The 16,242-nt window shown below is 43.7% G+C and overlaps 2 protein-coding genes across 2 annotated transcripts; one reads left to right on the forward strand and one right to left on the reverse strand.

Annotated features, from left to right (window-relative positions):
• Positions 1-20: 20 nt before the first annotated feature.
• On the forward strand, positions 21-4,817 carry gpr75 (G protein-coupled receptor 75). The gene is made up of 2 exons (XM_064317819.1): positions 21-1,577; positions 2,557-4,817. Exon 2 carries the CDS (start codon positions 2,692-2,694, stop codon positions 4,354-4,356), a length of 1,665 nt encoding a protein of 554 aa, XP_064173889.1. The 5' UTR covers positions 21-1,577; positions 2,557-2,691; the 3' UTR covers positions 4,357-4,817.
• erlec1 (endoplasmic reticulum lectin 1) lies at positions 4,534-12,644 on the reverse strand. The gene is made up of 14 exons (XM_064317820.1): positions 12,339-12,644; positions 11,964-12,065; positions 11,589-11,669; positions 11,101-11,178; positions 10,373-10,436; positions 9,734-9,801; positions 9,370-9,593; positions 8,962-9,100; positions 8,345-8,506; positions 8,047-8,106; positions 7,737-7,861; positions 7,374-7,451; positions 7,144-7,219; positions 4,534-6,811 (listed from the first exon to the last, which is right to left on the reverse strand). Exons 1-14 carry the CDS (start codon positions 12,477-12,479, stop codon positions 6,740-6,742), a joined length of 1,470 nt encoding a protein of 489 aa, XP_064173890.1. The 5' UTR covers positions 12,480-12,644; the 3' UTR covers positions 4,534-6,739.
• Positions 12,645-16,242: the final 3,598 nt, after the last annotated feature.

Consider the following 16,242-nt stretch of genomic DNA (forward strand, 5'->3'; position numbering starts at 1 on the left):
AATTCACAGGGTTCCGTGTCCTTTTTTATGAAGAGAAAGAGGATTATAGCTCCTTTTTAAAAAAATAACAATAATTGGGGTAGGAATTTCAGGGTCGTATGAATTGTCACCAGGTCCAGTTCAGTGGGCAGTGTGGTGACATTTGGATTCACGAGGGGCGGTTTAGTCTGTTATGCTGCAGCACAGCCGGGGGGAGGGAATTGGAGAGAGTTAGAGACGCACAGTCCCCTGCTCTCCCGTTCCTATGGTAACCTGCTGTTCAGCCACACTGGCTGGGCTCTGAACTCCTGACCTGAATCCCAATCTCTCCAGGCCAATCGGGAGTCCCAACATCTCCCAGCCACTTCCCTGCACCTGCACCCATTCACTTCCCCAGTCACCCCACATTAATGGACTACTGCCACACTATTAGCCTCATTGGAATACTAATCTCCTGATGGCTGTACTTTTGACAGGGCTGTTCTACTTTGGTTCAGTATCGTCATGTATGTTGCAGGTGGTGAGCTTGTTAGCATTAGCAGTGTATTGTGGATGGCGATAGCCTATGTTTAGAATTAGTTCTGACCATTTTTATTTAGGTATGTCTTCTACAAGTTGCAGTGTGCCATATACGTCTATGTTAACCGTGTAACCTGTATCAGTTTACCACATAAACCTATATCACAGTCCTACAATTAATATCATTGCTATTCCTTCACTTGAGGGTGCAATAGTCATGAATGTTACTCTTTTGGTTTAATCCAGCAACGTTTGGACGATTAAACATGCATATATGTCCATCTCCACACCAAGACATGAGTCTTGCTCCGTTTAATCCGCGCGCGCACACAAGGAGCTAGATGATCCCCACTCGCTCGATTGTTCCTGTGTTTCCATGGCAACGGGGAGTGCGTTCTTTCTGCATTATACTGCCTAGACTGTTGGCTGAGATGAGTTGACCAATGGCAGGAAGGACTTGAATTGACAATCTCGAGCCCTGCTAATTTCAGAGATAAAGAGGGAGGGGAGATCGAGAAGGAAAATCTGATTTAAAAGTTGTGATAGATGTAAATAGATAAGGAAAAGCTATGTAGCGGTGTCAAGATCTTTCCGTTTGTTTCCATCTAATGAAAATAAGATCGAAGATCGGTATAGGTAGGAAGATGGGGTTATGTGCTTGCTTGTGCAGCCACAACAATGCTTTTGTATCAATTATTGATTGCATCTGTCAGTGTTATTGCTGCCTTTTTGACTCGGGCACAATATTACCCAGTGTTTTAAACCGTTTTCTTGAGTATTATGGCTCTTGGCCTACGTCCACCCCACCCCCACTTCTGATTTCTCCGTCTCTCCATCTTTTCACAAACGCGCGCTCACGCTTCTCCACAAGCAGCTGTCAGATTCCGGACTCGGAGGTGGACGGTGCGCGCAGACGTAGACTGTGTGACTTCACTCGATGCTCCGCATAGGTTACCGTGTACCGCAGGAAAGACGAGGGACTTGAAAAACAGAAAATATCATCGACGCTGAGAAATGAAAGAAATGATCTCCGACGTTTTTTAATGGACTACTTAAACGTTCCAACGGGGATGTTGACGGCAAGTATATTCTGACATGTCATATTGCTCGTAATTATTTATCTTAATTTTGTTACATAACAGGGCTTAGCTTTTTCAAATATGTTTATATGGATGTATTTTACATTATATTTTTTTGCATGAAATTGGCCTGGGTATCATCGCTCAAAATTTAGAAACCATATTTTATGCTTTTATTAAATGATTAACGTCAGTCACTGTTAAGCATTTTCGCAGCGATGTATTTACATATTTGTTGCAATTTCATATTTGTGTTGTAACAAAATCTATTTGGTTTTTTAATCCTTTGGCATTAAGAAGCGGGGTGGGGGTTATTTTTTGGCCAAAAATATTCCAACTGAATAAACCGCCATCACCCGCTGATAAAAATGGCTTTGCTCTTTCCCAGTAGTAGAATATAAAAATGTGTACCCGTCATCTCAAATCAATTGTGTTTGTGTGTGTATTCTTGTTCATATTCATTCATATTTAGGCTGTTGTAAGCCCTACAACCGTTGCCATTCCCAAATGTGCTGAGGGAAAAGATTACATTGTGTATTTCACAGACCGAATCTAAAGACAGCTCAGGTCAGCCCAGATGTTTCTGACTCCCCGGCCCTGTCATCTCTGTGTACTTCACCACAGACCTTCCCAAATTGACACTTCGTCCATGGAAATGAGTCCATTTAATTTCTTCAACTCTTATCAAACCAAAAACATGGTGTAAAAATGTTGATTAATACATAAATGTGTTGCCTAGCAGAATACTTTTTAAGGGCTTATCATGACTTGACTATGTACTTTGGTGGGGAAATTATATCAGTTTACAGTTAACTTGTATGTCTGATGTTATGCAGACCGGATTCCAGCATGGAATTAACTAAATGAGTACCCCCTGTAATGGGGCACCTTGTAAATTCTTACGGTGTATTTGTCTGTGAGCGTACTTATCAAGAAGTAAAATATACTCCTTAATTTAATTCTTTTCTCTATATTCCAGGAAATTTTGTTTCAACCCAACTATGGCATGCTAAAAAGGGAGCACCATACCTGTCCGATTATGGGTAATTCAAGCAAAAGGGAATCATGGGAAATGGAGTGATGTTGTAAAGCGCACAGAGACCCATTGTGTACAATGAATACAACCGCATCACCTGCAGAGCTGCTGGACGTTGTGCGGCAGAATTCCTACAATGGCACCTTGGGGTCTCAGTCGCCCCCACGCTGGGCCCTCGTCCACACCGCCACCCTGGCCTCCTGCTCGCTCCTCCTCATCCTCATCTTCTGCCTGGGCTCCTACGGCAACCTCGTGGTGTTCCTCTCTTTCTTTGACCCGGCGTTCCGCAAGTTCCGCACCAATTTCGACTTCATGATCCTCAACCTGTCCTTCTGCGACCTGTTCATCTGCTGCGTGACCACACCCATGTTTACAATGGTGCTGTTCCTGGACGCCGGGGGCACGGGTGGGGTCGGGGGCGGGGGCATGGGCGTGTCCAAGGCCTTCTGCTTCACCTTCCACCTGACCAGTTCGGGGTTCATACTCATGTCCCTGAAGACGGTGGCGGTCATCGCCCTGCACCGGCTCCGCATGGTCCTGGGACGGCAGCCCGACCGCACCGCCTCCTTCCCCTGCACCCTGGCTCTGACTGCACTCCTCTGGACCACCAGCTTCACCCTGGCCGCCCTCTTCACCCTGCGCACCTACCCCTGGAGGTCCCGGCCCTGCCTGCCGCACGCCGGCCTGGTGGCGGTGGAGGGCAAGGCCGTGCTCTACCTGTACCTGGCGGACTTTGCCCTGTGCGTCGCCGTGGTGTCCGTCTCCTACGTGATGATCGCTCAGGCGCTCAGGAAGAACGCCCAGGTGAGGAGGTGCCCGGTCATCACCGTGGACGCCACCCGCCCGCCGCCCCTCATCACCGCCGGCTTCGAGGGCGTGCAGCGCACCGTCCCCGTCCCCGCCCTCTACCGCAACCAGACCTACAACAAGCTCCAGCACGTGCAGACGCACACCTACACCAAGAGGGGGAGCCAGGCTGGGGCCGGGGCTGGCGGGAGTGGCCAGGGGGGTGGAGCCGCCTGCTGTCAGATCATCTCCTCTGTCAACCTGTCCACAGCCAAGGACTCCAAGGCGGTGGTGACGTGCGTGGTGATCGTGTTCTCGGTACTGCTCTGCTGCCTGCCCATGGCCGTCTCTCTAGCCCAGGACGTCCTGTCTCCGGACAGCGGGTTCCTCCTCTACCAGTTCGAGCTGTGCGGCTTCACCCTCATCTTCCTCAAATCGGGCATCAACCCGTTCGTGTACTCGCGGAACAGCGCGGGGCTGCGGCGTCGCATGCTCTGGTGCCTGCAGTGCGCCACGCTGGGGTCGCCCTGCTGCAAGCGCAAGACCCGCCTGCGCGTGGTGGGCAAGGGCAGCCTGGAGGTCAACCGCAACAAGTCCTCCCACCACGAGACCAACTCGGCCTGCGTGCTCTCGCCCCGCCCCCAGAGGAGGCTGGTGGACCAGGCGTGTGGGCCCAGCCACTCCCGCGACAGCGTCCTCAGCCCCCCGCCCACTGCCAACCGCCGGCCCCGCCCCCCGAGCAGCTCCACGCCCATCAACACCCGCATCGAGCCCTACTACAGCATTTACAACAGCAGTCCCTCCGAGGGGCCCAGCTCGCCCAACAGCCTGCTGCCCACCAACTCCACCTTCGGCTTCGCCAAGTCCTATGTGGCAATGCACTACCACACCCACCAAGAGGCTCTGGAGGACTTTGAGAGTGTCGCCACCCACCAAATCCCCATGCCCTCCGTCTGACTGCCCTGCCAGGGCGGGCATGCAGTGGGCCCATGGGAAGGGTGCTGTTGGATTGGGATGGGATTTTTGTGGATTGGTACAAGCCAGTGTTTCCTTTTTGTTAAGCTAACCTTTAGGCACAGAAAGATTAGAAAGAGGAAGAGGTTTTTTTAAGTAGGTGAAAGTATTCTATGAAGAGATTTTTTATTTTATTTTATTTTTTGCTTGTTGTGTTAAAAAAGGAAAGCTATACATGGAAGGAGATTTCCTGAGAGCTGGATCAATTTCACAAAAAAAAAAAGAAAATATGTCTCAAAGCGTCATTCAACACATTACATTACAGAAGGCCAGAATTATATTTTTACATTGATATAACATTTTTCATATTGTAATTTTGCAATTCTGTCTTTTTCATCCTCAAGATATTGTACTTGTGAAAGTCACACATTTTCTATTAACATATTAAATGTATTGTAAATGCACCTCCTCAATATCTTTCTTGTGTCCATTAAACAATCAAAATATTTAATTTTAGAATGAATGGGAAGTAATTAGGACTAATCACCACAGAAATATAAGACTAATAATGCAACCAGTCAGTTAGTAGAGAGAGGTCTGTAAGACCTCACCAAACAACAAGGGAGGAAATGTGTTATTGTTATTATTATTGTTATTATTATTATTATTATTATTATTAACAATAATAATAATAATATTGATGAGCATTTCTCATTAAATTGTAATTATAATTTTATTTACACGTTTCAGGAAAATATGGCAAACATTTCAAATGTAAACTGACAAACCATATAATAGTTTGGCTCGACTCTGATATTATGCAGGCTGGTATTTTTTTTTTAATAAACTGATGTTCACATGATGAAAACCAATACAGCTATTGAGATTAATAGCAATAAATAGATTACTACATAGCTAGTAGGCTGTATTATCTTATTTCCAATTTCGGTCAAACATTTTACACAAATTATGTACTGTCCTGGGAAGTACTAATCTCCATTTTATCTGATAGAGCTGTGGGAGATTTAATACTTTTTGCTTCATCAAGCACACCTGGTTCACATTTACTGCATCTCTATATTGTCTTACTGGTGATAAACAGTTGTGCAGCCAGTTAATCCACAGACATGTTGGAAAACATTCAGTGTAGCCTATTTAATGGCAAGCACCGCCCCCTAGTGAGCCAGAGTGGGACTCCATTAGACAGAGTAGACCAAAGCATAGTGATTCACTACCAAGGTGAGCAAAATATAATAGACAATAGACTGGTTAACTACAGTGAGCTTATCTGACCACTGTTAAGACTTGAGGATTGTCAGGTGGAAGATCATACTGTGGTGAGGATTCATAAATGAAATTGGAGCTTGACTACTGAATGCAGGCCAGCAATCATTGCATTGCAATCATTGCAGATAATGTGGTCTGCTTGTCACAAAATTCCCAGTTTAAACCACAGTGTATGGTTAAATCTCACAGGTACCACACACGCAGTCAACTTGACATGCAGTCTATATGGCATATTTCGACATTTCAGCATATGGCCTGCCGCTTATTAAAACGTAGTAAGTAAGGTAATATGTTGCCAGACATTAAGTGATCTCTTCAGGTTTAAGTGGTTCCTGGGTTCTGAAAGTTTTTGAAATTTTGGAAAACGATATTTTAATACCCATGGTGTCTTTTGGGATCATGGGTATTCCAAACACTATGATCTATCGGCATCTCTCTTTAATATCCAAAGATTTTAATTTGCTGTGCAGATCGGGTGACGTGTCACATGATCAAAGCTTCAGTCATTTTAATTATAGTTTATTTATTGCGATAACTTTACATCCGCTTCCTCAAACTGTCCAAATGGCGAAAGTCCAAATGCCCAGGACCAGCTAAGTGTGTACCCAGATCACAGAAAATCAACCAATGGAAATTTAAATAAAAAGTACAAAAATGACCCAATAAGCGATGAACACGGATCTGTCTGTCTAGACGAGTCTCTTCAGTCACATGACTTCAGTTCAGAGTTACAGAGCCGCAGATGCCGGAAACGCCTTTGCGGGACTTTGCAGAGCGATGCCTCCTCCAGGGTTAGGCAAATCAACAGGTCGTCCAATCAGACGCTTTTTCCTATTTGTCTACTGTCAACATTAAAAGCAGTTTTTTTTTTGCCAGTGAACTCTGAGTTTAATATTTACAGCGTTTGCAGACGGAGGAGGGGCAGGGCTGGAGAGAGATCTCGGGTCGAGGTTCAGACCTGAGAAGGAAGTACAGGTTCGTTCTCTCCTCTTCTTTCCCTCTGTGAGGCTGCGCTATAGAAAGGCCGCGTTCCCTTTCCCCACCAATCCGCTCTTCTCTTCTCCTTCCTCTTCCTGCTCCTCCTCTCCCTCGTCTCCGGTTAGCTGGGGATGGAGAGGAACCCGTTCTCGTCTGCGGTGTCCAGGATCTTGCAGATAACCGGTGACTCCACCTGATTAGCAAACACACAGGTATGTGAAGCCCCAGAATCTGGAGGTGTGGCCAAAGCAAGGTCAGTACAAAGCCTTCCCACTGCGAGCGTCTGCAGGGGTCCTGGGCCTCAGCTCTGTCAACATTTGTCCACAGCTTAATGAAAGTTACTCTGGTTCTCCCCCTCTCAATTTGTGAGCTCAACGTTCACCCAAATCAACTCCTCAAACTGCAGAACAAACCACTTGCATTTATTTGAAAGTGCAAGTTAAAAGACAAAGTTGACAATCTGGTCTTGTGTGTGTGCGTGCGTGCGTGCGTGTGTCTGTGTGCGCCTGTCGGTCTGTCCCTCACCCCCAGAATGTACTGGCAGGTCTGAGGCTCCAGCATGTACACGGTCACTGCGTGAGGAGACTCTGATTCCTTGCACCTGAGAAACAGAAAGAGATAGAGGTGAGAATCTGATTGGCTATCGCAGTGGTTCTCAAGTCCAGTCCTGGGGCCCCCCTGTGTGTGCTGCTTTTTGCTCCAACCACAATTGCGATCCCAGAATTTTAACAAGCTGTTGGATTCGCGTCACTCACTTCAGCTTCACAATGACTTGTCGAGGCTTCCCCGTCAGGTCACATGTGTCCCCATGGCCATAGAAGTGGGAAACCACCCTGGGGGAAAATTGATAAGGGTCAGTGGTCAGACAGCTGGATGCTTTAGGTCCCTTTAATACAATATGAATTTAACTGAAATGATATATATTTTTAAAACTCCAAAGTGAACCATCCCTGTAAACCTGGATTTGGTCATGTCTTTATCACAGATGATATTGCTCTGACTGCATTCTCCCATGTGACCTGAGATGCCCGGTAAATAAGGCGCAGGAGAACCGGAAAGGATGAAAGGGTGGAAAGATGGAGGGAAAATGAGAAATGGGAGATAGAGAGATGACATACTTGACCTTCTGTGCTCCATCTTCTCTCAGCTGATAGGAGCGAGCCACATTCTTCTGAGCCCACTCCAGATGTTCCTCTTCATTCCAGTTGCCGACCACTACAATACTCTTCCCGTGCTCCTTATCCTGAGAGAACACAAACAAGTCAAGGATCCTGTGCAATGCACATGTCCACAGCAGCTAGGTTAGCTGGATACATATTTTAAGACTCCAAAAAATACTGCACTCTGAAGAATACTGTACCTCTGCAGATATTCTACAGATAATACATAAAGTGAAGAAGTGACTGGTTGTGAGAAAAGAGTCCATACCTCATGATACTGATAGACATGTTTTCCGTAACAGAACTCATACTTCCACCATCCGACTCCCTAGAAAAGGACATGTCGAGGTTAGCTTACTCAGCCAAGCAGTCATAATTGGACTTTCAACAGCAATGGTGAACGGTCACCACCCCCCAACAAGCTACCCCCACCAATGCTTCACAGAAAAATTCATTTTAAATCGAACAAGATGAGATAGACGGTTAATGCACATGTGGACTGCTTCACAACGTCTGAGCAAGGCACAAACAGGCAGTGAAATCGGCCATCGTTTAGCTGGACTGACCCCGTGCAGACAGTATGAGCCACTGAGGAACTCCTTGATCAGCTGCTCATCGGTCAGGCGGGAGATGTGGGTAGTTCCCACGGCGATCTGAGCCTGACCACCCACTGCAAGAGGCTTGTGGGTGGAGGAGAAGAGCTCCTCTTTTGCTGGGGATGTCTCCTCCTGAGGTTAGATGAGAAAAGTCAAAGGTCAGGGGTGATTCCCAGTGCACAAATTTTCAGCTGTCTGTGCAGCTACTGAACTTCCCTTTTCTCCTGTTATTTTAACCCTTTGTGCCCTTCCTCACTCCCCGTTTGACTTGGCGTGCTTTGCTGAAAAAATATTAGTACTATCAATCAAATATCAATGATACTGCCAAAGGATTATATATCAGTGAATATAAATTAACAGTGATAAGGAACAGTATATTTACACACACACACAATGTAAATGCTTCCAATTCAGATTACAATAAAATATAAATTCATAAAACTATGAAATTGAAAAAAATTACCTGCAAATAACAGAACATTGGTTGTTGCTTGCAGTTTTTGTAACACTATTCTGTTATTCTGCTGGGTTTTGTAGGATATTATGAATTCTAAGTCACGCTTCGTAAGGGAACCTCCTTCTCTCACCTCCTTGTCTGGAGCAGCGCTGAAGGGAGGTTTGAGGAGCTCCTCCTGCTCCTTATCCAGTTGGGAAAGGCGCTGTGGCCGCAGGGGAGAGCCAGCCATGGCCTGGCAAAAAATGGCATTCACTGGGGATGACTTGAACCTGCAGAGAGAGCATAAATCACTGTTACACCTGTATGTAAAGAGGTATACCTGTATGTGGTTACATTATCACACCTGCATGTAAAGAGGTATACCTGTACATGGGCACACAATCACACCTGTATGTAACGAGGTGCACCTGTACTTAGGCACATGATCACAACTGTATGCAAAGAGGTATACCTCTATTATGGCTCTTAATCACACATTTATCAAAAGAACTTACTTTTATTTTGGCACACAATCACACCTGTGTGTAAAGAGGTTTACCTGTATTTGGGGTGTCCGCAGAGCAGAGGGGTCAGCACCACCACCTCGTACTCGCAGGTGGTGACCTCGGCGATGGACAGGATCTCGTGCTTGGCTTCGGGGTGACAGACGTACAGGACCGAGGTGGACCGAGGCTGGTTCTGTTTCAGCACACACGGCGTCCCGTTCCCCATATCCACAGGGTAGTACGGCGTCAGCTGCCCCTCCACGTTTTTCGTGAGCACCTGCAGGCAAGCAGGTAACCAGAGAGAGGGGGAGAGAGTGTGAAAGAGTGACAAAGGGGAATGAGGACGTCTTAAAATGACCGCAAGCAGTCTTTTTCGCTTTGTGTATTAATGAAATCCGGTTCCGTCTGTTTACCAACCTCCTTCTCACTCTCCATTTTATCAGTGTCAGCTCCTTCCGTTTTTTCAGAGTTTTCAGAGTTAGCTCCTGTGTGACAGAAGCACAGGCATGAAGTAAAATGTCATCAGCATCCACAACGATGCATTTTCAATACAAATGTCAGTGTTTCCCCTTGGTCATCTGTGGCGACATGATGTATTTAACATAGCTTAGAGAAGCAGCTGAGGTAACATTAGCATAAAACTCTGTTGACGAGACAATGTGAATTGCGTTTGTGGAAAAGCGGGTGGGATAAACTTTTTCTTTATCATTGGAGATGGAGAAAATGTTACCTTTCCTTGCCTTGTTGATTTCACAGATTTCGTTCATCTGTGATGAATCTGCATCTCCGAATGTCTCGCATAAATAAATCCCATTACTGACCGACTTTCTATTTTGTGGTGGTTGTCCTGATATTGTGGTGGTGTGCTACAGATAAGTCTGTGTAGGGGAGATACTGAACGTGCACAAAAACTAAAGGTGTGCATTACGGACAGCATGGCACACTACGCGTAGAAACGTTACAGTATCCATGAGCTGATGCACTTCACAAATGGGGCATGGTCAAAATAGACCTAGAAGCTGTACAGACAAATCTTTTTATAGCTGAGCTGCTCACCTCCCACGGAGTTCTCACTCTTCTTCATCATATTTCCAAGGTAGTACTCCTGGACATTGATTTTCTGCAGCGAACAGAAGCAGGTTAATTACAGAAAGGCAAAACAAACAAACAAACAAACAAGCATTAAAAGTAAAGCCATTCATTCACCCATAAAGGAGCACTCCACTTCAAATGTCCCCTTTTTCCTGAAACAAAATGCTCTGAAATGCCCAGGGGAGATCTATTTGTGGCAGGGAATATTTAGCAATCAAATCCTACATTTTTTACTTTATTAACCCTTTAGAGGATATCAACACAAAAATTACAAAAATAAATTAGTAATAAAATACCTTAGATACCTATACCTATGACAAGAGGACAGTGTGACTAAACAGCTGTCTACTAGGTGCTTTGGCATTTCACCATATTGCTTTTGAATTAAGATGGAAAAAGTGTGACCCTCATATTGTTTTTGCTTACTGTAAATAGGAAAGCTTTGAGAAGCTCCAGACACTACAGTGCATAACTATCATACACAGCAATTTTGACCGCAAAGTGGACCTTCACTATATTTGCCAATGACGATTACTCAACAGCATGGATTCTCAAATCCGTTAACTGAACAATTAGTGGGTCTGACTCTCATCAGACCTGATTCCCAAGTAATGGGAGGGTGCAAAACCAGTAGTTCTCGGTCCTCATGGACCGTGATTTCAGTATCTGGGCCCTACAGGACTCCCACTCACCTGTCCTGTCTCCTTCTCCTCGTGGTACTGTCTTACGTGCTTGCCGTGGCACACCTCGTATGTCCAGTACGACTCAATCTGAAACACAAGAATGCAGAGGGGTTCACTAGCCTGGCCACTGGAGTGCCTTTTCTTACCCTAGACGGTTGCAGATCCAGAGATACCAACAACAACACAGAAAAGGATTGGCTAGCAAGTCTCTTAAATTTGGGTATGACATCCGAAACCCCTCCCTCCCACAAAGGTTTCTTAGGTAGTCATGTGATGCCCTCACAGCTGTCTGCTTAGTCCCTTTGTTCTCCCTCAGCTTGGATTTGGATTCTTTCACACTTCCTTCCTTCGTAGACCATTTCAGGTTTACTGAAGCAGTCCTCAGATGAAGATATTATCAATCTGTTTATGCCTACCCCCAACCCCCAAGACGGAAGCAAAAAACAGCTGAATGCCCTGCAAGTGAAACAGCAATTCATTGTGAAACTTTTCCTCACCCGATATGAGCAGCTGCTCTGTTTGAACAGAGGCTCCAGTAGAGATGCCGGACTCGGCCCTGCGTATTCCCTCTCTTCATCCTGAGAAAGGGGAGGTTAGGGAGGTGCACATATGACCGTAACAGCTGTAAGCTAGGGAGTGGTGACAGGGGTTCTGCATTTAGGCGGTACAACTGGAATCAGCAACCTTATATGTCTGATAAGGGTTAATATCAGCAATCACTTTTGCTACAAATCGGACTTGTTTCTCTAACGTTTTGTGCGGTCCCCATTCTCACAGATACTTATGAAGTTCCATGCATCCAGCAGAAGAGGCCAGTGTGATCCCGATCACATAGCTTCACATATTTCCTACAATAACAGACACACACTCACCTCATCTCCGTTTGACAGTGAAGGCAGCAAACACTTGTACTTCTCCTTGTCTGTGGTTGTCATTATGACAAAGTCGTCCTCTTTGTACAGGGCTCCTGTTGGCTAGGGAAATTCAATTGGAAACGTGTCTATAAGCTCTCACGTAAAGCTATACTCTTCAGGGAAGGAGGAAGTAGGAGCGCGCTGTCTCACAGCTAATGGATATACCCATAGTAATATACATAACAAAGTATACCCATCAACATATGCTACGTGAGTACAAACATAAAACTGACCCGCACGGACATGCATTCGCGCATAACGTTACATGTCCACACACACACACACACACACACACACGGAGAGAGAGATAGAGAGAGAGAGCGAACTACATACCAGTGTAAACTCGGCTCCGGGCCAATTGATCTTGAAGGGGATTTCATCGGTAAAATGAGAGGAGCCCCCTCTTGCTGCTGCGATGTTGCCATACAGCTCCAGGACTCCCCAAAACAACATTAATGTCCTCTCTATGTACATCGTCCAGCTACTGCAAGCTCGCTACCTTCTCCTACGTCCCGACGGGCTACTATCCCCGCTGATGACTGCGACCAGGGGAGAGCTAGCTCGGTTTCGGAGCCGATTCAAATAAGTGACTTGCTGGCTACTGATCATTCGACAACACAAGCAAACAGGAAGAGATGTAACGCTAGTGACTGCCACGTCTTCTTCCGGTACATGGAGCTGTCAAACCACATTTAACATCCGGTTCAGCCATCGGGCGTACTAGCAAAAATATTCGAATCTCTTTGGTACTAGTAGGAATTTAACATAATATTTCGGGGATTGTTTACTAGCATTTCACAAATAAGCGCCGGACAGTTGTATTTATATCTACATTCATTGAGGGGATCAACAATACATTTAGTAAATAACTTATTCCATAAATATGACCTAGCTAACTGCATTGTAACTTCGACCATTAGCATGTGCCAGCTATGCTCAGTACCTCTACCGCAAGTTATGATTGTTACCGTAACCAATGATTTTTGGAATAGCTTTGATAGCTGCTAGCTATAATTATCTTTTTTTAGCAATCTTATGTGGGTTGCTGTCTTACTAGTTTATGAAGATACCGCCTAATAACTATTCGAAATCGGGATAACAGAACAGCACAGTGAAGGTTAGTGCTCCACCTAGGGGAAATTAACTGTTTTGAAGGGTGATATGATCAGTGTTACACCATTAAAATAATATCGTCTTATTTTAATCCAAGATGCCCTTACAACCAAAACGTGAAAAATAATGAGAGAGAGACCTAGGCAGCAGAATCACCAGCGATGAGTAGTGTGGTGGAATGTCCTCACTTCAGTTTTAAAAACTAAAACTAAACCTCACTAAACTTGTCAGTCATCACCTCTCAATCTGCACACTTACAACAATAGGAGCATTGTTGGAGGTGCAACAGACTTACACACACTATGTGTGTTTGTGTAAACTCTCATGTCCTTTGCCAGTATGTGTGTGGCAAACATATTCCCTCCCTGAGTTCTAATGTGGGTAGATGGGTGGTAGAAAGTTAATCATAAACAATAGGGGTTATGATTAACTTTCCACAATATGCATTTATATGACTACACCCACTGGTTTATGCAGTTCCTGTATCACAATGTTTTGTTTTTCCTGGTTTTTTTTTTTTTTTCTTACACCTTTTTTTGGTTTATTCCATCTCCTTTATTCTCCACTGTCCTATAGCTCAATTCTGGCAGTAACCCGAATCACCACAAGGTGATACTGTCGTGCACATAAGTACAGGTTATTTATAAAGTAAATTATTTCCCTAATGACCAATGTCTGATCACCATGTTTATGATGGTTGCATGCTCATGATATGCATACCATCCACACTCTTGATAATACTTAATACTCTTTGTCTGTTCAATGGTTCAATGTAAGAATACTGTATTCACTGAAGAAACAAGATGTTAGGGTCTGTATGCTGTGCTATTTGTAAATAATAATTAAAAAAAATTAATTCCTCAGCCAGACTCTTTAACTCTGCAATACCTTAACAGGAGACTAAATAAACTGACAAATAAGCCACATAGTGAGCTGAGCTGCAGCAGTATCAGGACAGAACATGAGTGTCTCATTTATACTTTTAGGTTTCTTACCTTCATATACAAGAACAATAAACATGCAACGTTAATAATATATGGCACATTATTATCTATCCAATAAGTAATTTCATGAACTTTTCTTTACCTAGCTACTGTCAGCAGGGTTTGATAAAATCACACCAATGAGCAGAACTATGGCACTAACGGCTATTTACAGATCATCATTAGCGTTTATTGTCATGACCATTATTCATTTCACCAGCAGCTGCATCTGGAAATAATAAAAATACTGCACTGCTGGGGAAAAATGCTTAGGCCTAATTCTTTCTTATTTTTAGTATAATCCTATGACCTCAGCAATCTATTAGAATTACTATGTTTATCCTTGAAAAACTTTGTATCTAATTGGCCTGACTTGTAAATTTCCACCACTGTTCATTCATAACTTTGACACTTTTAAAGCTGACATGTCTTGGTAAAAATGAAATATATATAGACAATGTGTATGCAAATAACCCTCCTTCCACCACAGTTTAAAATGAACAGATGTTGTGTCTTTGAGTGTGTGGCGTGGTGAATGCATGATATGTTTATATTGTCTCTGGTGAAACAAAAAAGACCTCTATTTTTAGAAAATCTGTGAGAAAAAAAAACATTAGAATATTTGAAGGATGGAGCTGTTTATGTTATGCTTATGCAAATTTCATTTTCTTGTAAGTACTTAGCGGGAGATTTATTCAATTACTGCAACAAAAGCATGCAAGCATTATTCAAGTCACAGTAGTTTCCCTCCGTGATCAAAGTTTTGAAGTAAATTTGTCTAAAATCTGGAGTTCTTGCATGGTATTCAGAGAACAAGGGAAAGGGAGAATGGCGTCAAAGAGATAAAGATGAAAGGCTTGTAAGTCCTACAATTGAAGACCTTTGTTTGATTGACAAGTTTAAAGGAATGCTATTTATTTATCCATTTTTTAAATTGTATTTGGCCATGTTTAACAGCAATATTAGGGATATGACGTGCTTATATCACAGGTCTGTTCATTATGTTTTCACTTGGTCAACATTGCGAAAAACAGAAATTATCCAAAAGGTGGACAGTTTATTATTCTTTGTTTTCATGATATGCTGCCCATAGTTTTCCCAGAGACATGTTGGCTGAGTTGGTCCATTATTTATGAGTAAGACTCTGCTTTTTCTGCAGTTTGATCTAGTAGCCGAGAATTCAGTTGAAATACAGTATGTCTCTGTAGCTCTTCTTTCTGAATACATAACAAGTTAATTGGTTGTGATTACTTAAGTGAAATATTGGCCAATATAAGGATGTTGTGGTAAGTGAATGCACTAAACTAGATAAGCTATTCTGCATTTTTTCACCTCATAATCCCTGGATTTAATCAATATTTTCCTTAACTGTTACAAATAAATGCAAGTGTTTTCTTATTTCTTCACAAATATGGTTTTGCCATATAAAGAAAGAAAAACACAGTAACATCTCCATTTAAGTCAAATTGAATAAATAAATAAAAAAAGAACATTGACTGAATCCAAGCCTCTGTCATTTCCGAACAGCAAGTGGGTTAAACAACTGATAATGTTTAAGTTAACTGCTCACATACTGTTACACTGTTTAATGCAGGTGTGAGAAAATCCATCCCTGGAGGGCTGGTGTGCACGCAGGGCTTTGCTTCCAAGCCTTTACCCAGGCTCTGTCCGCTAATTAGCAATATACTGTATACCAAGGCCAGGTCAATCAAGTTAGACCGCAGTAAAACATTTTGTATTTTGACACACAGGCAGTATTAAGCTGTGATTGATAGGAATATCAATACATTTAGCTAAACTGACAGGTCAAATAGATGCCAGGGCTAATTATTAAGGGCACGTTCTGACTTGAAATTCGGATATGGATACTGCCCTCCTTGCCCACCCCTGGCGTTCAATGGCAGATGTCTAGTTGATTGCCACTTTGCACCTCCCCCTGGTGGAATTTAGAGGGAAGAACATTCCAGCAATGTTTTCACAGCAAAGCAACTGTAATTATCCAATACTACTAGGTAGTGCATAGGCAGAGACCTTCAGCATTTCTACCGGGTGAAGGATACCCTGCCTCATTAATTTCTGCTTATGAAACTTCCAGTAAAATCTACAAATTAATTATACAGACAAACAGTTAAGCATACATT

This window comes from Anguilla rostrata, chromosome 18, assembly GCF_018555375.3.
Source record: "Anguilla rostrata isolate EN2019 chromosome 18, ASM1855537v3, whole genome shotgun sequence".
Taxonomy (NCBI): Eukaryota; Metazoa; Chordata; class Actinopteri; order Anguilliformes; family Anguillidae; genus Anguilla; species Anguilla rostrata.